Genomic DNA, 25997 nt, shown 5'->3' with positions numbered 1-25997 from the left:
ACACACACACACACACACACACACATGCTTGCATGCAGAAACGGTTAACACTCTCTCACAGGCACACACATGACATGATGATTTCAGTAGAACTAGAACAGTAGAAGGTAAAGTGGGGTGGATAGGACTAGGAGGAAGACTGCATGCAAACAAACAGCAATGCTTCACACCAAAAGGCCTGTTTGAACAGGCAGGTTTTCGATTTTGTTTTGAAAGAGGACAATCTTAGTCAGTGACTGAGATCCAGAGGAAAAGAATTCCAGACAGAAGGTGCTTGATACTGAAAGGCCCTTTGGGCAAATGTCTTTGAAGAGGTTTTGGGGGACCTAAAGGAGCTTTTCAAAAGAGGACCTGAGAGAACATGGAGTGGTTTTAAGTCGTAGGACAGAAGATAAGTAAGATAATGGGAATGATCCTTCAACGTGGCGATAAGCCAGTATAGCAGTTTGTACTGAATCTGTACTGGATGGGTAACCAATAAAGCTAATAATGATAATAATGATTAGTGTCTTGTGCAGATACAAATCAAAGCGCTTTCACACCTGTCATTCACAAGCATGCATAACTCTAAGCTTGAAAAACTGAAGACAGAGAAGAGGCAGGGGAAGGAGGCTATCATGGAAAGTGACGTAAGAGTGGAGTAACATGATCCTTTTTAGTTTTTTGACTTTTTGAAAATTATTCTTGCAGCATAAGCATTGTTCAAAATCATCTGAAGCTGCGACAACAATTTGAACAAATCAGAAGACGAACCAGCAGGTAGTGAATTGCAATAATGAATGCACCTTTAGGATCTAGGAACAGGCAAGCTGAGTGGTTGCTTCAATAGAAAGATATGGTCGAATGGGATCTATGCTGGTATAATTATATTATGCAGACAAGTGTAAACTATAACATATGACTTACTTATTTTATTTGATGAATGAGCTTGTAAAAAGAGACTAATTTACCAGTGAATTAATTCTTTTGAATGCTTATCCATACAAAAAAAGAATGTATTTTGAGTTGGACAAAAAAGAAAGAAAAACAAACAAGCCTTATAGTATACTAGTCACTAATTCAGTAGTTATACTAGTTATAGAACTTAAACCTAATCAAACTAGAAGTTCCAACAGAAAATGTAAATTGAACCAGCTGCCTTGGCGAAGTGGTTAGTGTTGCGGACTGACGGCTTGGAGTACATGGGTTCAAATTCAAGCGGAGGTGGTTTTTCGGCCTGTCGCCGGCTCTTACCCAGAGTTGAGTGTGCTATGGGCTTAAATGGGAAGACTAGGACTACACAGTCGAGTATCATCCACGTCTTTGGGTATGTTGCTCTAATTTCCTGACCAACAGTGCAAATGTCTGTATCTTTTGGGCCTGGTTGATACTGGGATATCATTATGACTGACAGGAAGCAGAGAGTACAGCCTTAGTAGGTGGTGTCTTAAGTAAGTTAAAACTTAAATCAGAACAGGCACTACTGAACACCACCGAAGTGACTCAGCAGCAGTTCAGGGTCTCATCTGTTGTGTGGCCTCCTGGTGACCTAACAATATGGTTCCGTGTTGACTGCCAGCACTGGGACTGTGGCAGACGAGCCTGGGTGTGGCTGTGTATGGAGGACTCTGAATGAACGGAGTGGGAGTAATGCCACTGAAATGGTGCAGATGATGGGGCAGCAAAAAAAAAAAAAAAAAAAAAAAAGGGAAAGAAAAGAAAATGTAAATTGAACTAGCACTTCAGTAGCATGTGGCATTGTCAGTATAACTGTTATGATGCAACTGGGAATATGTCAACCACACTCATTGATCTAACAGATACCTTTTTTGAGGTTGAAATCAAGTAGATGAGGTATTGAGAAATTGACTGGTTCACATTGCCTTTAAAAAGACAGTCATAGATCATTTGACCTCTCTTGAATAGTTAAAGAGGACATTATAGCATTACGCTTTTAGAAGATTCTTGTTGTGCATTCTGGCCCAAACAACATCCATGATTTCCTACAATACTTGGTCAGAAATGTCACCTCTCTTTCAGCTTTGTCATTATTACTCAGTCGTTTGGACTTGATAAATTTGATCTTAATTTCAAAACAGGTCTCATAGGAAACGTAGCTCCTCCAGGGAACGTAGCAAAAAACGAAGAAGCAGATCAAGAAGCAATGAAAGAAGCCGCAGGTCAAGGTCACGTGAGAGATCAAGACGCTCCAGGTCAAGGGAGAGGAAACGCAGCCGGTCACGTGATAGGAAAGAAAAAGATTCTAAAGATAAATCAAAACGCAGACGGTCAAGGTCAACAGACAGAGACAGAGATAAAGACCATTCCAAAAGGTAAGTAGTTACTTCATATTCTGTGATGTGATCACAAGAATTTATGGTATTCGATTTGAATGGAATTTCCACTAGTAAATTACACACTTTGATTTATTTAACTTTTAATTTTTTAAGATTATAGATATAATGACAAACTTTAGTGATTATAATATTACTATTAGTGTTAAGTTTTCCATATTCATTTTATTGTTTCACTCATGTCTGTTTTGATTTTATGAGAAAAAAATACAATATACAATTACTATGAGTATGACAACTTCATTTATCAACTTTCTCAGTTGCTTGATGAAAATTAAGCACGATATATGGTATCTGTTGATTTTGGTTATTAGTATAAAATGTAACCACTTAAAGTATTCATGGGTCATTTGTACAGCAGTAAAAAATTGGCAGAATGGAGCGTTCTGTCTTTCCTGCTAATCCTAATTTCTGGTAATGTGGTATAGCTTGTTGGCATTTATTTTATAGCATGTCAATAATTCAGCCTTAGATAAGTTAAGATAATTTTGTGGTTAATCAACTTCATGTAATCATCTAAGTCTGTGACATTACTCATTTACTTAGATTATTGTTGCCATGATCTTCCACAGTCCCTCTCTGCTCACGGTGTCGAAGGCCTTAGTGAGGTCGACGTGAGTAGAGAGGGACTGTGGAAGATCATGGCCAAGTACGGATGCCCTCAGAAATTTATTTCCTTGGTCAGCCAATTCCATGAAGGCATGCAGGCTCGAGTCCAGGACAAAGGCGAAACATCTGCTCCTTTTGCTGTCACAAATGGTGTCAAGCAAGGCTGTGTCCTGGCTCCAACGCTGTTCAGCCTCATGTTCTCTGCAATGCTTACTGATGCCTTCAGAGATGGCGATGTTGGAATCGGCCTAAAGTACCGAACACTTTTTGTTTGCTGATGATTGTGCCCTCAACGCTGGATCTGAAGCTGACATGCGACTCAGCGTTGACAAGTTTGCCACTGCCAGCAGGAACTTCGGCCTTACCATCAGCACGAGGAAAACTGAAGTTCTCCATCAGCCAGCCCCAGGGAAACCCTACGTTGAGCCCAACATCACAGTCAACGGTCAGAGACTCAGTGCGGTGGAGCGGTTCACATACCTTGGCAGCACACTGTCACGAAATGCGACCATCGACGATGAAGTGAACGTCAGGATTGCAAGAGCAAGCGCAACTTTTGGTAGACTCAATGCAAATGTCTGGAACAGAGAGGCATTAGTCTTGAGACCAAGCTAAAGGTCTACAGAGCAGTAGTTCTCCCCACACTACTGTACGCCTGCGAAACTTGGACAGCGTACCAATGACATGCCAAGAAGCTGAACCACTTCCACACAACATGCCTCAGGAAGCTACTGAACATCAAGTGGCAAGACAAGACCCCAGACACAGAGGTGCTTGCGAAAGCCACCCTTCCTAGCATCTTCACCATCCTGATGCAGTCCCAGCTTCACTGGGCTGGACATGTGGCACGCATGCCAGACCATCGGCTGCCCAAAAGGCTCTTCTATGGCGAGCTGCAACAAGGGAAGAGATCACACGGAGGTCAGAAGAAGCGCTTCAGAGATACTCTGAAAGTCTCTCTGAAAGCGTTTGGTATCAACCCTGACTCCTGGGAGGAATCTGCAGTGGACCGTGACAAATGGCGTGCTGCTGTGCAGAAAGGCACCAAGTTGTGCGAGGCCAACAGGACTGCTGCAGCTGTTCAGAAGAGGCAGGCCAGAAAGTCATGGGCAAACAAGCTCCCTGACAATGGTATGCCTGTGTTTGTCTGCCCCAACTGTCAGCGAACATTTCGTGCGCAGATTGGACTATTCAGTCATCTGCGCATTCACAGATAGATTCATGAGCATCCTCCCCCCAACCCCACCACCACCCTCCACCCATCCCCCAGCTGGATGACAACGATGGTCATCATCGATCTCGATGGACACACCACCACCACCAGATTATTGTATATTCTTTTTATGTTTGTGGAACAGTTGCAAGGTTATTTTTAGTCGTGGAACAGTTACATGCTGGAAGTGGAAAATGTTAGGTAGTTTTTTGACTCACTTGTGTAAACAAAGTGAGTCTGTGTTTTAACCCGGTGTTTGGTTGTGTGTGTGTGTGTGTGTGTGTGTGTGTGTGTGTGTGGTAAACTTAACATTGCCATTTTCTCTGCAAATACTTTGTCAGTTGACACCAAATTTGGCATTAAAATAGGAAAACATCAGTTCTTTCCAGTCATCTTGTTTAAAACAATATTGCACCTCTGGGATGGGCACAAAAAAGAAAAAGAAAAAAAAGAAGCCAAATTATATGCAAACTGAATTTACTGTTATATTTATATTTTTTATTCTCTAGATTTGGCACTTTGATCTGATGTTCTGACACAACAACAAGAGCAGTCTTTTTAAATCATTTTTTGTTCAAACAGGAACTTCTTTGGCTAAGCATGAAAATTATATTTATTTTGCATGTCTTTGGTGCAGATAGTAAAAAAGAGAAAATTAATCTGTAGTTAATGCTAGGGGGATTGATTTGCTTTAAACTGATCTTTCTGATCTTAAACATAACATTTTGAAATTATACTCAATACATAAAAAGCTTGTGTGTTTTGCTCTCAGTGTACAGGACTTTCACTATGTTCATTTGCCCAAGTGGTCTTTTTTTGGAAAATACTAAAATCAGTACTACGAGTGGACTTTATAGATCTATTGGCCGAGCCCTGAAGGTCATGGGCAAAAATCAATTGCGTACACATATTTATACATATTCAAAGTGCGTGCTCATATTCCTTGCGAACGAAGGACACCATTTTGTTTCAAGTTGTTGATCTGCCCCTTCAATCCTATATTCAATCAACAATACACGATAACATGTGATGGAAAGTTGGAGAAGGAGACCGTTAAATATTTATTCAGAGAAAGATTTGTGAACGCCTCATCACTTACTGGATTATGCCCCAAACTGCCACGATAAAAATATCAACAAAATCAGTTGGAATTCACAGTTAAAAATTATGAACCATGAAAGTTAATACCCTTGATGAAATAAATTTCCAGTCTTGACTTTTCTCAAAATTAAGTCCTTTTTACTTCATACGACGTTTAGGATCGAAGTACTTGTACTTGGCTCTACATGTTATTAGTTTAACAAAATACTCAATTTTCATACCAACTTTAAAACTATAAAACTAGAATGAACATAAAAGAGAAATTGAATCGACTGTGTCGTACTCAGTACATTCCCAGTGGGTGTAACTAAACTTTCACATCTATCTAGATCCAGAGAAAATGGCTAAATGTTGCAGTGTGATTGCTGCATAGCCACGTCTCCTTTACAGCAGACTTAAAAAGAATTTTTAATTGCCTTTAAAGATTTTTTGAATGCTCAAGATAACCAGAATAATATGATTTAAACAGCATTCTCACCGCAAACGATTTATCGCCCTTAAAACAGCATGTTTAAATGTTACATTTTAGAACATCAGTTAAGGAGCCACGATAGTGTAATGGGTAAGACAGTTTCTTCTCACCCAAAAACGCGGGGTTCAGATCTGCCGTCAGGACCTTTTTTTTTTTTTTTTTTTTTTTTTTACCCGAAGCTTTATAATAACAAATACAGAACACATTTTAATGATTAGATTTTTTTTTAAAGTGTATTACAAGTGTCTTGAAGGCCTTGCCTCTCTTGTGTGATATATCTATACATAGGTGCTTACACTAAGTACTGGGCATGATAATGTTTTTATTGAACTTGCAGTAGCAGGGACTCGCATAGTCATGCTCACACCCACAGGAGCAAGAAATCAGCCAGCCCTGAACGCAAGATAGCTCACCGAGAAGGAGCTATCACTGTGAAAGATGAGCCAGTTAGCAAGGTCAGCATCAGTGTACAACCATAACAATATGAATGTATTGTGTGATTTCTTTGTCACCCCTACTCACGCCACACATGCAGTGACACACACACATGCAGGCAGTGTGACAGGACAGACACATTCTATTGTGCATGCAGGCATGAGAGACTGTGTATTGTTACGGTTCAAGAAAGAAATCACTGAATATTCTTTGAAGATCATAGTATTAAAGTAAAATCAAAAGTAAGTGATCATGGTATTTCTGTGGTTTTCAGACTTTCTTGTCACTTCACATATATTAGTAATTTCTTTGATGCATGTTATCCTGTTTAAGTGTTTTTAACCAAGGTGTCGTGACAAATTTGCAACTTGCACAGTGCAAAAAATGATTTCCATGTTAAAACAAGGTGTCTGTCTTGATCAGATTATTAAGATGTTTTTATGACATTGTGGAACCTGTATTTCTTCAATGGTAAATATATCATCAAAATATGTTAAAATGATATTTGTGATAGTCATCATGTCATTTGCTGTCACTTTTTTTTGCTGAAGTACTTCACATGACTAAAGTGAATCTGTTTAATTATGAGGGTGGAAAGACTGAGAACTAAAAAAAAAAAAAAAAAAAAAAAAAAAAGGGAAAAATGTATGACTGGCTTCACAATGCTTTGCCATTGAAGTCTCTTCAGTTTCAGTTTCAGTTTTTCAAGGAGGTGTGACTGCATTTAGACTAATCCATATACACCACATCACATCTGCCAGGCTGATGCCTGACCTTTGTAACCCAACTCGCTGCTCAGGCTTTGAATTCATATATATTTTTGTATCTATCAGAGTGGATTTCAGCAGAATTTTGCCAGAGGACAACCCGTATGTTGCCAAGGGTGGTGGTCATTGTAATTTTCCAGTCAAACCTGGGAAAAACCTTTCATACCCTCACAGACACTGTATTACTATTAGCATCTTAACCATTCTGCCACCTTCCTCTTATCAATTTTCAGCACAGGCTTTCCCGCATATAGTGTTTGGTGTACTAGTACAGGAAAAGGGTGTAGCTGAACAAGATTTTACCTCCCAGATGTTCCACTCATGCACATTGACCAAAGTGAAAAAAAAAAAGTTTGCATCATGCTTTTTTTGTATGAACAGGAAGAAGAGCAGAAGCATTTAGAGGAGGAAATGCAAAAACGTCGGGAAAGGATAGAAAAATGGCGCCAGGAACGTAAAAAACAACAGGAGCTGGTGCCCATAAATATAGCTCAGCCTTCCAAACAGTGGACACTGGAAGATGATGAGGATGAGGATGAAGAGGAGGTGAAAAACAATGGTGGTGAACCTGATGAAGAAGTGGACCCTCTTGATGCATACATGCAGGTAAGAACTTATTTTGGGGAGGCAGTCACTGTTACCAAACAGGTGTGAAAAAATGCATGGCTGCAATGTTAGGCACATTAGATGAACATATGAACATATTAAGGGCAGACATTGTTTAACAATGTTATATAATTGAAAATTTTAATTGCAAAGATATATTGTTGCAGACCGGCAAGTATTTTGATCAGTAAATTGACTTGTTCATACATTGTCACATGAAATATGATGCATGTAATCTGACCTCATCCTTCTAAGAAAAAACCTGTCCACAACAACCCACTTCAGTGCACAGTCTCATTGTAATTTCTGTGTTTGTTCTGAGGTTTCATTTATGATGATTGTTGTTGAAACTTTAAACAGTGAACTGCTTTGAAATCATTGAATTCAAGGGAAGACATGTATCCGATTATTTTGAGACATTGGGTTTAGAAAGAAAATTTGGAATTTTTTTTTTCAAAGACACCACAGCTTGTTAGACAGCAAATGCAGACTATTGTAAATTTCTAAATATCTGGATTTTGTAATATAGTCTGAATGAAAGACACACAGCAACATATTATGGATTTTATTATTTTTATGATTTTCAGTCTGTCAATGAGGAGGTGAAATCCATGGGAACAGCAGACAAACAAGATGGAGAGGTAAGATGCTTTTCAAATCATGTTTTGGTGTACTGATGTGGGATTTATGTTTGACAGTGATAAAGGAATTTACAGGCCTGATAGCCGAATGTTCACAGCATTTTAACTTCTTTAGTATAGTCCTATGGATCCATGATTTGAATTCTATCAACGTTTGTGTATGAGGTCCATGGCCTGACAATGTCTGGTGAGCGTTTCTTCAGTTTCCCAATACTGGCAACACTTGTGGGTTAGGCTAGACATTTTCCAGTTTTCCAGCCTGTTTTTTCCAATCTTTAAGATATGTGCAGATGTGTTTGTGTTTGAAATGGAAGCCCTGTACATGTTTATACACATACAGAAGATCAAGTAATGAGTATGAATGTTAAACTTAAAGATCCAGCATTAGATGTTGATTGGATCCATGAATGTAGGACTTGCTGATCGTGAATTCAGAAGTAGTGAAGGAAGAAGCAGATTTTAGTGAAGAAGCTGATTTCAGTGATAGGTTTTCATTTAAAAGAAAAAGTGAATTTGAAAAAAAGGACAGGAGTGAAGAGTTTTCATGTATAAAAAACCCCCAAACAAACCAACTATAAGAAAGGGAAAAAATCCCTACCAAATAATCACCTGTTAAACATTCATCTCTGACTCCGGGCCTTTTCATGGTGTATGATTTTTTTTAAACACTTACAACACACAGATGATGTCCCATTACATGTCATGAGTGTGAAAATTTTAATTTCCATAAAACATTGATCAAGCTCTGAGAATCATAGAATGACATGAATTCATGAGCACAGATGCAAGTGATATATTTCTGCAGTCCACTGTGAAATGCTTACAATACATAATGTCTGACGAACATCAGGCACTGATTGGGCATCATTACATATATTTTGGCATAATTTTATACCCTAGCAGTGCTCTAGAATGTAATCTTTATCAGTGAAATTGGTTTTATAACTCTTGATCTATGCATAAAGAATTACTAGGAAAGAAAGCTCTTTGTTTTGTTTATTTTTCATAAACTGCTGCCTCATGCCCAAGCACTGTTCAGATACCATTGCACAAGGAATATTCTGCCACCTACTCACTGTGAATTTTCATGCAACTTAGAATAGAGCTTGAGCACAGTTCAAACATTCTACCTTTTCAAATTATTTATATGTTTATTTATTTACTCACAATTTTCTTTTTTATAGTCATGGTAAATTTGAAAACAAAAAAGAAGACAATTTGCTTGTGTGTGTAAACCATGCTTTCATAAAAAAAAATCTTTTTCAATGTTGGTATGATTCCACCATATATTTGTTGATTTCTTTTGGATGAACCTTGGAGTGAGTGGTGAAAAGCACTACAACAGCCTATGAGACTGCAATAATAAAAAAAAGTCAAATGTCTAAGAAATGCTTCTGACTTTACAAAAATAACAATATCTGATATAAAAAGGTGAGATGAGGTTTGCAATGGTTTCTTTTTGTTTTCAGGGCAAGGAAAAAGTGCAGTTTGTGACAGCTGTGGTCAAGAAGAAGGATGACCCAACAAAGACTAAAGGGGAATTGATGGAGAGCAATGCAGATGCAATGGAAGTAAGTTAGCTAATGTAGTGTGGTGGAAAGGGAAAATTTTGTGTTTGATTTCATGGATTTGGGACTACTGTGTATTGGGATATCTTCTCTGTACATACCCCTAGACTCAGGTAAATAAACAAACAAACAAACAACAAAAAATGACAAAATGGATGGAAAAATAGAAAATACAGTCAGAAGTTTTTGAATTAGCAGCCTTGCTATGCACTGGATCATGGGAACAAAAGTGACAAAATGGATGGAAAAATAGAAAATACAGTCAGAAGTTTTTGAATTGGCAGCCTTGCTATGCACTGGATCATGGGAACTGACTTAGATACTGAGAAAATATGAAGAACAGAAAACCCTTTATACATAAGACAAGTCTATGTATGCCAGCTCAAATGTTTGGAAACCAGAAAATCTGTTGTCTTTCTGTACCTGAGGATTGCTTTTTCTATGGTTGTTATTAATTTTGATTTCAGAAATCATGTGAAATACCAGTGTTATGGTAACATTGTACCATCTAGCTATTTTTGACCAAAATGTTTTAATTACACATACTTAACCGTGACCCAACTAGTGCCGACTCCGGCAGGGGTCTGACATTCCTGTCCTGTGCAAACTAGTATCCGCCTGTGCGGAGAAAGTGAAAGCAACTACGGCCGATAACCTCCCAGAAGTAGGTAACCTCCTCTTTGTCCCGCTGGCTAGCACCCTCTTTTTCCGGCAGCCATCATGACTCCTGTTCTTGTGCTCTCCATACGGCTAAGGTTTTTTTGTATTTTCTGTCTGTCGATTCTCTGGCGTTCTTGTTTTTTGTCAAATTATGTCTCCAACCAGGTCACATAATTATGTAGCTCGATTGGGCGGTCGCGCTAAAATTAAGGCGTGATCGCAGTCGATTCGCTGACACTCTGGGCCCTCTACTCCTGGCCCTCTCAACAACGCCAGCCCGCCGCCTCCTTCACTTCCTCCTCTCCCTCTGGTCAACTCGAGACCTCCACCACCTCCTACACCTCCTCCGGTGACTTCTAGAGGTTTGTTGCCAAACACTCAGGTCAGTGTTGCCTTTAATGTCATTTTTATCGATCCGCAATGCACTCGACGCGATCCGCGTTTTCTCGGCCCTGCCAGTCGGCAGTGTACGAGTCGACCTCCTCTTTCTCTTTACCCATACCCACAGTTGCACCAATGGAATGTGCCACAATCCCTTTGGGGAAACAACACCACCAAAAAAAAAGCAAGCTTGTTTTGGATCTGCACGTTAGACTGGGCCCTATGTGCGATGTGTCCCTGGTGGCGGCCGTGACATGAGATCACGCGACGCCCCACGCGGCATGCCTTGACCGTCTTGGATCCAATGGCGACCGAAGCGTATAGGGATGCCCTACCCTGGTGTAGGGAGGAAGGTGGACCACTAGGGGACACGCTCGCCCATATGCGTGCACCCCCCTTCTTGTCTGGAGCGCCCAATCCAAGGGAGGCAACCCCTGCTTTGGCACCCTTGCCGGTGACCGCCGCAGTTATTTCCCTTGCACCGGCACTGCTCCTCGCCTACAGTGCGGGTGCGTGTACGGTCCAACCAAGCTATGCGGTGATGACCCCATATGCCACACTGCCGATTGCAGCTGTTTCCCATCCACTAATGGCGTCTCAGCAAGCTGCTTAACCAAACAATCAGCAACTCATCGCTATCTTTCTGCATCAGTTATGCACCACTCTACTTCCCTGTGCCACACCTAGCGCCTGCACCGCCCCTCTCACAGGAGCTATTCGCGAGGTTGGACCCCCGTTCAGCTACAGGGGGATGCACATCCCACAGCGAGCCGACGGACTTGTCACCCCTTCGTCCACGACGCCCATAACACTGGATTACGGCGCCGTCATGCCACATGCCCTGACCGTCTTGCGTCTGATGGCGACCGATTCGGGTTGGGATGCCCAAAGGGACATTATAATTATTCCCCTTGCGGCCATTTTCACCTGTGTTGGTTACGGTGGCATCGAACCACGGACTCTCACACGCAGCATGACACTCCTCCCGCTACAGCAAGGACACGTCACACCAAGGGATATGTGCTCTTGACTTAAGACACCATCCTCTTTGACGATTATCAGCGCCAAGGGAGGCAACTCCGCATTTGTAACCTAGGCGGTTGACGCTGTAGTTACTTTCGCTGTGCACCAATGATTTTTTTTGGTTTTTTTTTTTTGGTTTCTCATTGGGTCCTGATGCCCATTCATGGACTTTAAACAACTTTGCATAGCAACTGCACCTTTCTTGCTGTTTCTCAGGCTATTGGCCTCTGAACTTTGGGGTTCTTCATCCCCCCACACTTGCACACAGTCCTCTGCAGGCAGCCATCCCTATTACCTTTCTCTTCTGGTTATGCACAATAACAGGAAATAAATCACAATATTTCCCCTTCTATTCTTTTTGATTTCTTATCAAAAAAAAAAAAGTGTATGTATATGTATATATATATATATATATATATATATAGAGAGAGAGAGAGAGAGAGAGAGAGAGACAATATCTTGCTACATTTATACACATTTCTATTTACACTTATAGATGTATACTTATCCCTAGGTATACACATGTGTGTGCGCTTACGGGATAGGTTCATACGACTTTCATATTAACATGTACAATTTTATTTCTATCTCTATTCATTGACATCTATTCATTGAGATTCCCTACACAGCAATATGGACACACTTGCAGTTGCGTCATTCTGTTCACACGCCCAGATCTCTCTGTGTCTACATACTGGCACTTTATTCATATGCGTATGTACATCTCTTATATATAGGTGCATACACAGATTCCTTCCCATTACGGATTATGCACACTTACCCATTTACTTGGGTATATCTGTGCACGCTACACGTTTGCTTATACAGCCGCTTATTTCTCGTGACTCGATCTCTTGTCATGTTATTGGCATATTCCTGACACCATCACTTGAGTTGATGGAAGTTTATAATCCCATTGCACAAATATGCATTCATTTTCATAAATTCATCCCTGCCTTGCTTTCAGAGGACGACTGCACTCACAGACAAAACTGCCTCTTTGGTGTCATATACTGTACCATGTCAAACTGATGCAAACTAGCCTATTGGTTTGCTCTGCTTGGCCAAATTTTGCGCGGCTAACAGTGAAAAGACGGGCCCGCCCGCTCTCAGCCAATCAAACGCCTCTAAAAGCTATAAGCGCTGAATCATTCCTTTGGCCAAGGCTCTCCACGCCATCTTGTCAGGTTTACGCTCTGTCTCGTCTTACGCTTTTTTTTGGCTATTAAGCGTATTCATTTGGCCTTATTTTGCTGCATGCGGCTTGTGTTTATTGTATTCTTACATTCTGTGTGCTCGATTCGACTCGGCACCCTCGATTCGTTCGTTTTTTTCTGCCTCTAAGTCGATCCTGTCTTTCCCTTTCTCTGTTGGGGGTCGGATTTTCGCTGGGTGCCTAAGCGTGGGTTCCATGCCTCGTGTGCCATACCACGAAGGCAGGGATCATGATGCTGGGACTGAGACTCGGCAAGAGACTCTCCCAGGCCCAGAGCTCATGATTCCTCCCGATACGGACCGCGGCGATGCGTCGTTAGACACTGATCGCGGAGGCGACTTTCGTACCAGTAAAACGGTCATGAAGGGGACCGGGGGGAAAGAGGTATGAGCGTCACCTCCCGAGGTGTCCCAGCGCGAGGCAGGGAGAAGGGGGAATGGCAAGTCCTCTCCTGGCTGTGGGGACTCGCAGCTAGGCGCGAACTCCCAAGGGGAGGCCGCGCCCGGCCATTACCCGGGTCCCCACTCGGAGACGGCCCTCACGGGCCCCATTGTTGTTCCCCCTCCTCCCTTCTCTGTCGACCCCCCTCCCCCACCTCCTTTTGGGGGGGGGGGAGAAAAATTTGGTTCCGGGGGGGATCTCTACTTTGCCCACCCCGGGCCAAGCCACCCCAGTCTCCCCACGGGAGGGGATTCGGGGCGTGTGGCAACCTGCTCTGCAGGTCTTCCTGCTATCCGGCCGGTCTCCCCTGCTGGGGGAGGCCCGCGCGTGTTAGGCGGTTCCGGGCAGTCAGCCTGCTCGTCTTCGGGCGGGACTGACACCCAAGTCGGACCTGACCTCCCTCCGACTTGGCCAGGTTTTTTTCCCTTCATGGAGGTCAACGCGCCAGTGACCCTTGGTGTTCGGGTCACAGTATGGCTGGTGCCCACAGGTGGTTACCCCCATTCTACCCGTACTGGGGCGCACCTATGGTGCACGCTGGGTTGCCCGGAGTACCAAGGGCCAGCCCCTTGTCCGCTCCCCACCGGACCCAACCGAGCACATCTCACAGGGTGACACACACAGCCCCGACAAGTGGGATCGACTTCTTGTCGGTCAGGTCGAGCTCCTCGACCAATATTGCCACTCTGTCCACAAATCGGGCCTCTGTCAACCCACAGGTGACCTCCATGGTCACAACGGCCTCCTTGTCAGGACCGACGGCTGCTGAGGGGCCCTACTCGGCCCGGCGGAGCCTGCGGTTCCCACCTGCCCAGCCCTCGGTCCTACAGTGAGATGAGTGGGTGTTTGTCCCCTCACAGCACTCGTGGGTCCCTCTTGCATCCAGGGACGCCCTCTCTGAAAAGGTGTGGCACCCACCATCCCAAGCATGGTTGGACCTACGGTCCACACGTTCCCCACCCGCTTCAGGTGTCAAGGACATAACAGTGGCGGCCATGGTCCCGGCTTGGGATCGTCCCAGCTCATCCCGCTGGGCTGACCACAGCTCACAGGATGCCCCAGTGGGTACATCCACTTGGGATGGCACCCAGCAGGGGATGGACTGCGAACAAGAGTGGGAGCCCCTGTCTTCGGATGAGGACGAACAAGCAGATGAACACTCTTCGCCCACATCCCAGGGGGGACAGATTGAGCCCACGCCTCCCTAGGGACCAGCCTGAACCAAACTCGGACTTTGCCGAGCTCGAACTGACCCTCCCCAATAGGGTCACGTATGCCGAATCAGTCCCTCAGGCTACTTTGTTACCCTTGACCCTCCTTATGCCATGTGACTCTAACTCCAGAACCACAAGGCGACTCAGAGTGACAGAAATGGTGCAGGAATGGCTTAATAAGCTAGCCCGCACTGTCAGGGGTGCTGCTTCCATCCCTCCTCCAGGCAGGGAGTCCCTCTCTGCCCCGGGCGCCTTTTCCCCAGGAAAGTTCCTTAAAGATTCCTCCAAGGGAGGGGTGTGGTCCTGGTCACGGCTGCTCAGCCGAGCACAAAATCCGGCTCTTTAGTTGGCCGAGCAGCGTCTAGCGTCTTGGGTCAAAAATTTTTTAATGCCAGACTTTCCCACCGCACTCTGTACTGACCGGCACATTCGCCGCGGTATTTCTGGCCCCGCGCGCCAAACTGGGACACTGCCTTCTTTGTTTCACTCGGCCCCGCGGCCCCCGCCCCACTTTTCCCACCTTTTCACAGCATCCACACATTTCCTGCAGCGATTACAGAAAGTTGAATTATTGCTATTCCTGGTTGTATTATTGGAGTGCAGTTTGATTTGATTTACACAATTTCATTATTTTATCAACATCATCGTTTCTTTTTCTTTTTTTTTTACCTTAAAAATCTTCGTCTTTCTCGTGGAATGAAGGGCACGGCAGTGCCATAAGCCGACAGACACTCACCCCACTCTCCATCCCCCTGCTGCTCACTCTCACCATGCTACAGTGTGTTCATTTAAACGTTTGTTGTGCTGCCAAGAAAAATCGCACAACTCAAAAGGTAAGCTAATCTGCATGCAGGCATGCTATATGTTCTGTGTGTATTTACGATGTTATTCTGCTAAACGCCTGTTTTCTTAGAGAGGGATTTAAACTTAACGATTTTTGCGATCATGTTTCTGCTTATCCTTCTCTTCTCTTTCTTCATTTATGTTTCAACCGTTGCCGCAACAACCGCTATGTAAAAAAACATATTGTGTTTGGAGTCAATGGAAAGCTTATTTTGTGTTCTTTTTAGAAAACCACTTCTTTAGTCGTTATTTCCGATCCATCCGAGGAGATGATGCGCGAAAGAAACAAAGCAGATTTACCGCCGAACAAGCGTACAGCGAGTGCTGCTGGCGCGGCCTGTTTGTCAGCCGCGTTTATTTATATCCATGCCCTACTTCCTGGGTTCACGAACTTTCGCAGGGCCAACTAAAGTGCCAGCACTGAACACCCGTGTGGTACACACAGGACCACCCTGTCTACAGCGAAGCAGAGCCCTCCGCACAGGACAGGATGCTGGTCTCACAGCGCACCACCTTCCCCACTTCAGCTACCCTATCCTTTAAAACGTTAGCAGAGTGGGACAAATTGGCCTGCCGCTGCCTCCTCGAGGTTTCCACGGCTTACACCTTCTTCGACGCATTCCTCCACAGGGCCAATGAGCTGTGGGAACAGTGTCCGGTTAATCAGGACACGGGGTCTCCTTCCTCTGTCCCGCCTGGCCTCTTCACCGACCAGAGGTTAAACGCTTTTGGCAATAGGGTAGCATCTGGTCTCATGGCAGCTGCAGACACAGCTACCAGCCTTCACTTCAATACTGTGCTAGCGCGGCGTGATGCCATTCTCAGCCTCTCTAACATTCCTGTGGAGGAGAGGGCTGCCCTGCGGTCCATCCCAGCACAGCAGCACTCCCTCTTCGGCCAGTACCCGCCCCATTTTGTCAGCCACAGGGCAGAGACAAACAGGGAGGTGGCCTCATATTTGGCCCACACCTCTCAGGGGCTCCAGGGTTCTATGCCATTGAAGAGACCAGCCACCAGGGCCCCTCCATATAACACGCCGCCTAAGTCAAAGCAGCGTGTGCAGAATCAGCAGCAGAGGAATAAACCACCTTATGTCCGTCCAAGCCGACCGGCCATGCCCAAGGCCAGAAGGCAGCACCCCCAATGACTGGGCCCCGATTCAGCACCGCCAGTCGTTCAGCCCCTCCAAGTAGGAAACTTGTCCCGGCATGCACATCAGTGGTGTGCTCTGGGACTCAACGACGGGATTATGTCGGTGCTAGAGTCGGGGTACATGCTGCCTTGGGTGGAGGACCGCCCCCCTCTAAGATCCACTCCTCCTCCTTAGGTGCCCAGCTTGACGGAGCAGGAGAGCGTCCTAGAAAAAGAGATATTGCACCCACTCCTCATAGGGGCTATATCTCAACTCTCGGACCCGGGCCCCGGTTTTTACGGCTGGTTGTTCATGATTCCAAAGGTCTCAGGAGGGTGGAGACCAGTTTTGGACTTGTCCCCCCTCTACAAATTCCTCCCCAAAATCAAATTCAAGATGGACACACAGGCACAGATTTTGGAGACCATCCAACAAGGCGATTGGGCTACCTCTATCGATCTGGAAGATGCTTATTTTCATATCCTCATCCATTCGGCATCCCATCGGTACCTGAGGTTCGTGTGGAGGGACAAGGGGTTCCAGTTCCTGGCCCTCCCATTTGGTCTGTCCCTTGCCCCTTTCCTGTTTACCAAGGTGGTGCGGGAATTGGTGTCCATCGTCCGCTCGGAATCCATTTGTCTCTGTGTGTACCTGGACGACTGGCTTATCCTGGTCCAGTCGCAGGCCCTGTGCCTGAGTCATACGGCCAGACTTCTAGACCTTTGCTCCCAACGGGACTTCCTCATGAACCAGGAGATATGCGATCTGTCCCCAAGTCAGTCCTTCGACTTCTTAGGGATGAGATTCGACACGCGGTCCATGATAGTCTCTCTGGCGCCAGATCACTGGGACCGTCTGGCAGGCCTCCTCAGCCACTTGCGCCGCTCCTCCCAAGATACAGCGTGGACACTTTCTTCCCTCTTGGGCATGATGGAGTCCACGGCACCTCTCATTCCCCTGGACAGGGTTCTCAAGCGCCCTCTCCAGAGGGCACTGAGGTTACGCTGGTCCGAGAGCACTCAGCCATGGTATACCCAGATATGTCTGGGCGAGTGGTTCCTCGAGTTGACATCAGAGTGGTTAATCACCCCCCTTCGGACACAGGGGGTGCCCATAGCCCCACCTACTCTTCAGGTGGCACTCTTCACAGACGCCTCCTCCCTGGGCTGGGGAGCCCACATGGACTCACTCCATGCAGCAGGGACTTGGTCCCCGGAGGAGCGCCTATGCCACATCAATGTTCTGGAACTGGAGGCAGTTCGCAGGGCTCTCCTGCACTTCATGGGGGAGGCCACTGGCAAGACCATCCGCTTGTTCACGGACAAGACGACGGTCGCATGTTATGTGAACAAATGGGGGGGAGCGCACTCGGCAGACCTCTCCCTGCGGACCGAGGCTCTCCTCCGTTGGTGCCACAGCAAGGGCTTTGCACTTTCAGCGAGACACTTAGCAGGAAAAGCCAACATCTTGGCAGATGCTCTCAGCAGGTCCAAGAGTGTCATACACACAGAGTGCACCCTGGACAAGGACAGCCTTCAGTGGGTGTGGGAACAGTGGTTTCGACCGATGGTGGACCTTGTTCAACAAGAGACTTCCCACTTATGTCTCTCCGGTTGCCGACCCAGAAGCGTGGGCAGTGGATGCTCTCTCTCTAGACTGGAGCAGTCTGATTGCCTCCGCGTTTCCTCCCTTTCCAATTCTGTCCAAGGTGATACGGAAAGACAGATTGGAACGCCCGCAGCTGATCCTCATTGCGCCAAAATGGCCAGCCCAGACCTGGTTTCCGGACCTTCAATCCCTGACACATGTTTCCACCCCTGGAACTTGAAACCAAATCTCATCTGCTGAGGCAGCCTCGCTCGGGCACTCCTGATTCCAATCCTCAACTGCTCCACCTGCACGCATGGCTGCTGTGCGGTCGGAACTGTCAGCATCACCATTGAAGTCCTCGACCCCTCGGTCGGCCTCTGTGTCGGCTGCGCTGACCCAGGGGTGTGCCTCCTCTGACCTCCTCTCCATAGTCACCAGAGCAAGGAGGCAGGGAACGGAGACTTTGTATGACTTTCGCTGGAAGAAATGGTTGCGGTGGGGTACAGCTCAGGGCATTCTCCCTACGAACCCTACGAGCATGCAGCTGGCCAACTTTCTGGCTCACTGCTCCTCGGTTCTCATCCTGTCTGCTAGTTCTGTGCGAGGGTACAGGTCGGCCATCTGTACCACAATGCAAACAGCTAGGTGGTCCCGCCTTTGAAGCGGATTTCCTGCTCAGAGAGGTGGCTAGGGGGCCCCTCTGAAGGCAGCTAGAGACCCCAGAAGAGTGCCCCTCTGGGACTTGTTCCTGGTGCTGGATTTCATTCGAAAACAGCCCTTCGAGCCATTGGGGACTATTCCTTTTGACATCCTCACCCTTAAGACCACTTTCCTTCTGTGGCTGGCCACAGGCCGTCGTAGAAGTGAGCTGCATGGTCTTAGTGGAATGCCACAAGATCTGGCCTTCCACAGAGATGGTTCCATCACTATTCGTTTCCTTCCAGAGTTTCTGGCTAAGAACCAAGACCCTGAGGTTCCTTCCCCCTCTCTGAGGGTCAGACCTTTGTCCGATATTCTTGCCCAAGATGATGAGGATAGGCATCTCTGCCCTGTTCGGTGTCTCAAATATTATTGGGATAGGTCTCGCCATAGGCGTTCTTCTCAGAGGCGTCTGCTCATCTCCCTCAATGAGAATTACAAGAAAGACATCGCTGCAGGCACCATTTCCCGCTGGATTTCCCAAGTCATTTGTAGAGCCTACTCTCATGCACACAGGGATATCAGCTGTCTTCATCCCAGAGCACACGAAGTGCGGGCCATAGCTACTTCGGCTGCTTTCCAGCACTCAGTGCCAACGCAGCATGTCTTGGAGGCAGCCTTCTGGCGGTCTGAGAATCCCTTCATCAACTTCTACCTCAGGAATTTCCGTATGACCAGGGCTGACGGTTCCAAGGGGATTTCCTTTGTCGCGGCTAACACTGCCGTCTCAGTTACAAGGGCTCCCCATACGAACCAGTAGGCGTTGCCCTCCTCCATTTGCTTTAAATTCTGCATCAGTTTGACATGGTACAGTATATGACACCAAAAGGAGAAGTTTGTATTATACTCCATGTTTGGTGTTACATATACTTACCATGTCAAACTCGAATGCCTGCCCGTCCGTCCCTGCGTCTCCACCCTGGTTCTCATGGGGCATTTCTTCGATGGCCACGGAATGATTCAGCGCTTATAGCTTTTAGAGGCGTTTGATTGGCTGAGAGCGGGCGGGCCCGTCTTTTCACTGTTAGCCGCGCGAAATTTGGCCAAGCAGAGCAAACCAATAGGCCTAGTTTGCATCAGTTTGACATGGTAAGTATATGTAACACCAAACATGGAGTATAATACAAACTCCTCCTATTCACACTGAATGTATGCTCCTTCACATATCAGTTGTGGCTGGTCCTTAGGGACCCATACACACACTCCCTTCCCACCCATAGGGCTAAGGATGCCCACTCTTGGTGCATGGAGGGACAAGGCAACCCAACTCATTTGCCTGCAACAATCACCCACAGGGCTAGAGATGCCCTAACCTGGTACAAGGAGGGATGAGGCAGTCCAACTTAGAGGTGCCACTCCGGACACACATGCCTTTCATTCTTTCCAAGTTTTAGCGGGCCCAAAAACTGCCCACTGGGCTTCTACAAGTCCATCTCTTCCACTCCTCACTAGTAGCAGAAGGCCTGGGTAATAATTGTTTTCCTCTACACTTGGGAGAATGGCATATTGACGAGGATGGATGTGTCTCACAAAGCACAATGAACCGTTCATTACCTTTCTGCCCCCTCATACCGACACGGCAGATGTTGCATTCAAGCACATTAGTTCGCCCCATCACCTTGCTTGAACAGAGATCCAGCATCGATGTCTCAAACAATTGGCGTTCGAAAGCACTTTCTGCACTTGATCTTCCCTGCCTCAGCCTCAACACACAACCACTGTTGTGGTTACAGATGGGCATTCCTTCTCAAGCACTGTCTTTCCAATGAGACACTTCCAGGGGTTTCTAGCCTAGGCAGGCTATCCCATCATGGAGCCCCAGCCTTCAGTCAAGGGCCTGTCAGAGGATGACTTTGTTGTCACTTCGGAAGCAAGCACCATGTCTTTCAGACACATGGTTGCACCACAAGACCCCGCCAACTCCTTCCGGCTTCCTTACATTTCAACATAACCTGCATGGTGGACACCTTCGTCCCTCAAGCACACAGCAGCTGTTTCCTGATTTACCCATGCTGACTGGTGTCCTCCTAGGACCAGTATATGATAATCAGGTGTGTACGACAATGACCATCAGATCAGCAGAGCAGGCAACTGCTGTCCTGACTATTCGGGCTGGAATCTGATTATACAATTTATATTAGAGAGTGTTTTGCCCAAGTTGCATCCCCAGTCCCTTGATCAAGAGGGCCTTTGGACTCACCATTGGGACGGATCCCAAAGGCTAGTTAGCCCTCAGGGTTACAGCACTAAGTCCCAGTGCAATTTGACTTCTAGTCTGAGAGACATAGTCCTTCATGAAAGACTAAGCTGCTAATGATTTCCCTTTGCAATTCAGAAACCACTGATAATACAGCTCTCACTTTACTGTTGGCCATACTGAAAACGCATGTCAGATCAGTGATTTGATGTAAATGGCCAGTACAACACATCTACAGCCACTTTCCTCCCTGCCCCTGCCCTGCTCCATCCCAGACTTAGTGCGCACCACACAGCCAGAGGCCTGTCATGGATCCGGTCCCCTTTCTCACTAAAGAACCTTCAGCAAAAATTTTCCCCATGGAAACCCTTTTTCCATTACAATTCCACCACAGAATGAGACTCAGTGACCTGCGGGCACATGAAGTGCACTCCCACAGCCTGATCCATCCCAGCTATTGACTGCCGACAACTTTCTGCAGGTTGCTCCAACATGCCACACTCAGGTAGAGAAGCCACCAAGCCTTCCGTATGCCCCTTCGTGATGGTACCTACCTGGGCAATTACACAGCCCTGTCCCAGAGACACCAGGGACCTCAAGTCTCTTGTTGCCAAATGTCTGCCCTTCTATGCATAGGCAACATGCCAGTGCTGTCTTTTTTGGCAACGACAGAAAAGTGGCAGGAGGAGCACCTATCGCCTGTCAGCTGTTATGGAGGAGCTCTACAGATCCGGCTATCACGCCTAAGGCAAGCCCAACATGGTGGCCTACCTCTGTCTCGTGCCACAGTTTCCTCTAAACACATATACCACTTCCACTATCGGCCCACAACCGATGTGGAATCATCAGATCAAACCACATGTGCACCTCCTTGCATTGATAATCAACCGTGCTCAAGTGAGACAACCCTATAGGGTATGCGTTTCCTTCCCTTCCTTTGATTCGAAGGGCTCTCAGTAAAGTGTGGATTCAACACACCGACCCGATTTTCTTTGCGCTACATTTATCAGCACAGCTGTGGTCCACAGAGCTCTCCCACAATACAGCTGCGGACCTCAGTCTTCTTTGCCCGCACCAATATCCTTAGGTGACACAGTACACTCTACCTTCATCGAATTCTACTTGAGGGACATCTATCGCTTTAGGGATGATGGCTCAAGAGGCGTTGCCTCTGCAGTGGTCACACAACAGGCCATCGCAGCGCACTGGCGATAGAACAGAAGGATTGAGACTTGATGCCTCCTCAGCCTGAGCACATGAAGTCAGAGTGTGGTCCTCTTCTCTTGCCTTAGCGCACTCAACACGGCTGCAAGACATCATGGATGCTGCATACTGGAAAAACCCTGCCACCTTCATCGACTTCTACCTGAGAGATGTCGCAAGCTTGCGGGATGATGGCTCAAGAGGCATCGCTTCTGTGGTAGTTGCACAACAGGCCATCGTAGCACACAGACAGTAGAACAGGCGAGCCCTCCACCTTGTTGCGCTATTCTGCACTAGTTGGGTCACGGTTAAGTATGTGTAATCAAAAGGAAATTTTCTATCTAAAATTATGTTTAAATAACGTACTTAAGTGACCCAAATTTACGACCCTCCCATCCTCCCTGCTTCCTGTTCTCCCTGCTCGCTGCGCTGGTGATGGCATATTGCCGTCAAAAGAGGGCGCTAGCCAGCGGGACAAAGGGGAGGTTACCTACTTCCGGGAGGTTATCGGCCGTAGTTGCTTTCGTTTTCTCCGCATAGGCGGATAGTAGTTTGCACAGGACAGGAATGTCAGACCCCTGCCGGAGTCTGCACTAGTTGGGTCACGGTAAGTATGTTATTTAAACGTAATTTTAGATAGAAAATTTCCTATTGGTGATATGTGTCTGATTCTGATTACTGATCAGAATATATACTGATCAAAATAAATACACCTGTTTCAGTATTCATCTGAAGAGGAGGAAGAGGACTTGGACATGACAATGCTTCAAATGGCAAAGAAAAAAAAGGTATTTCATTATGTTATTTGTGTATGCATGTTTACATGATATATATGGGTTCAACCCTTCCGTATTGGGACAGAAGTCTGTTTTAAGAGTTTCATAAAAAATAACGTCTACAAAAAAACCCCAAACATACAACAACAAAAAAAAGAAAAAATACGCCGTTCTGTGTTGTTTGCCAAAGACCTCCCCAAAATGTAAATAGAAGTGCTCTTTTGAAAGCGTTGGTCCGTTTTATCTGTTTGTAGACCCTATATTGAAGAGGGTTTGAAAAGAGAGTGACTTGTCACAGTGTCAAATTGAAGTCACAGGGTGATTAATGTCAGTTCTGCAGTTGTCAAAATGCCAGTCATGACAGAAGGTGATCCCTACATGGCATGTTTTGATGTCACTGTGAAAGGTAAATTACACATGCACATATGCCCCCCCCCCCCCCCCCACCGCGTCCCCCTCCTGCCCGACCCCCACACACTCACACACACACACACACATACACACACTCTCTCTCTCTCTTTTTCTCTCTCTCTCCCTTTTTCTCTTTAGCATAGTTCCTTGTTTGTTGACTTTTGCTATGTTTTAGTTTTGTATGTCATTTGTTGTTTGATTGTTAATCTCCTCTGGCATAAAAGCCAAATAGGCTTTTGTCAAAGATTTTTTAAATTTCATTTTCTCTTTCTCACACACACACAGAGTTGAATTGAAAACATACACGAGTTGACTTGTAAATTCACACACACACACACACACACACACACACACACACACACACACTTGCAATTAAAACAATATACATGGATACACACCATCACAACATTCAGGGTCTTTAAAAAGTGCATGTTTGGGATGATGTTTTTCAGTTTATGTGTGAATGTTTGTTCAGAGATATAAGATGTAACCAGTTCAGCGATCCACCACACACCTTTTTTTTAGATAATAGATTCTCTGGGGTTTTTTTTTCAGGAGAGCCTTCCAAATGCCTTTTAAACCATTTATTTGATTCAACTTCAGGGGTGCATGCCCCACTTCCCCCAGCTTTTCATTTTAAAATTTTTTTCTGCCAGTTGCACCTAAGTATGTCTCTATCTATCTATCTTTACACACACATACATAAACTTCTAATACTACTATTACTGCTACTACTGGTCCTGCTAATGAAGTGCTCTTCAGTTGCGCTGTTTCCTCACAGAGAGGCTCACAAGAAAAAAAAAATAAATAAGAAGATTCAAATAACAATCAAACACTCATGGTGCTTCACAAATTACATGTTACAGAAGAGAAGCAACAGTATCAAGAAAAAGAATCAACCATGAAGAAATAGTCGCCATCCTTGCATCATGAACAGCTCACACACACTCACGCATGCACGCACATATGCATCCCTCCCCCCTCACTGATGACTGATCTGATCAACTGAAAGACCCATGAGTACTAAATTGCAATAATCCAGATGTGAGGAAAGAGTGGAGGAGACAGTCAGTGTCAGTATCTGAAAGACACAAACAGATGCTGGCAATTTTCCAAATTTCAAGAAAAGCTGCATGGCAGATGGAGCTAATATGTTGCTGCATGGACAATGTTTGGTCTAGATGTACACCAAGGTACTTGACAAAAGATTTTAAAAGAACTCCAGCACCCCTAGTGTTAGCAAACTCACTGTCCACTAAACAAATTTGTGATGCTGAGCCCACTGGCATGATCTCGGTGTATGTGTGTGTGTGTGTGTGTGTGTGTGTGTTTGTACACAAGTTGTACATTAGCACAAGTGTGTATTGCAGTCATGTTTGGTTTGTGCATGTGTGTGCATCAGTTTGTGTGCATCAATGGGAAAGTGTGTGTGTGTACGGTGTGTGTGTGTGTGTGTGTGTGTGTGTGTCTCCAAAATTGGTTTTTAATTTTTGTAATATGCTCAAAGGAGGCAAAAACGTCATTTTAGCTGTAAGTAAGATGATTAGATTTGCAAATGTTGCTTTGTTATACTTTTGGAGTTAAAAGACATTTGTGTTTTCTCAACTTTTATGTGACATTGTTGTGTATTTGGAAATGTTTGTTCTGGGCATGAAAGGATTATTTTGCAGTAATCCTCCATACTCCAATACTGCAATAGGAGTGAAAGGATAATTAAAACTTGAAACTTGTGTGTTGAGAGACTGTCATTTTCAGTTTTATTATCATGATTTTGCCTATCTGTATTGCTGTCTCATCTGTATCTGTATTGCACATTACTTATTAGTGTATCTTTAAAGAGAAGAGAATTGATCATCAGATGTTTTTTTTACAGTAGCACAATTTATATACATGTCAACCCTGATTTGAAGTAAAATTTTTTCCATGGTATTTCTGAATTTTATATATATATAATTATAAGATAGACACATTCCACTTTGTTGTGATGGTCATAGTCGAACACTACTGTCACACACACACACACACACACACACACACACACACACATATATATATAATCTCTCCATTTTGGAAATAATCAACAACAAAAAACTGCATTATTTCACTTTTTTTTTTTGTCTGAAGTTTCTGTGTATGCTTTTACAGGAACTGGCAGTGGTGGACCATGAGAAAATCTACTATGCTCCCTTCCGGAAGAATTTCTATGTTGAAGTGCCAGAAATTGCCAGCATGACATCAGAAGGTATGCTGGATTTTGGTGTGATAGATACCATATTGTTTTGACATATTGCTATTTATGATCCAGAGTCCTCTTTTTCTTTTCTTTTAGTAGGGGGAATAGCATACACAACTAAACTGATATATTTTACTTAATTCAGTTTTAGAAGTTTCAGTTCCAAGTTTTAATCAGTGGATCAGTCTTTATGATATGACTGAAAGCAAAGATGTCAGGCTTCAAATTTGCTG

At 45.1% G+C, this 25997-nt stretch overlaps 1 protein-coding gene across 1 annotated transcript in view; it reads left to right on the top strand.

Annotated features, from left to right (window-relative positions):
- Positions 1–25997, top strand: part of LOC143282768 (putative ATP-dependent RNA helicase DDX46) — a 69727-nt gene that overhangs the window by 1642 nt on the left and 42088 nt on the right. The window contains exons 2-8 of the mRNA XM_076588531.1: positions 2079–2312; positions 6066–6183; positions 7312–7536; positions 8124–8177; positions 9647–9748; positions 23067–23132; positions 25677–25773. Of these exons, the coding sequence (XP_076444646.1) occupies positions 2079–2312; positions 6066–6183; positions 7312–7536; positions 8124–8177; positions 9647–9748; positions 23067–23132; positions 25677–25773 (896 nt within the window). The remainder of the gene's footprint in view (positions 1–2078; positions 2313–6065; positions 6184–7311; positions 7537–8123; positions 8178–9646; positions 9749–23066; positions 23133–25676; positions 25774–25997) is intronic.

Source organism: Babylonia areolata, chromosome 1 (assembly GCF_041734735.1).
Source record: "Babylonia areolata isolate BAREFJ2019XMU chromosome 1, ASM4173473v1, whole genome shotgun sequence".
Taxonomy (NCBI): Eukaryota; Metazoa; Mollusca; class Gastropoda; order Neogastropoda; family Buccinidae; genus Babylonia; species Babylonia areolata.
The sequence above is the reverse complement of the archived record's forward strand: the minus strand, read 5'-3'. Positions and strand labels throughout refer to the sequence as shown.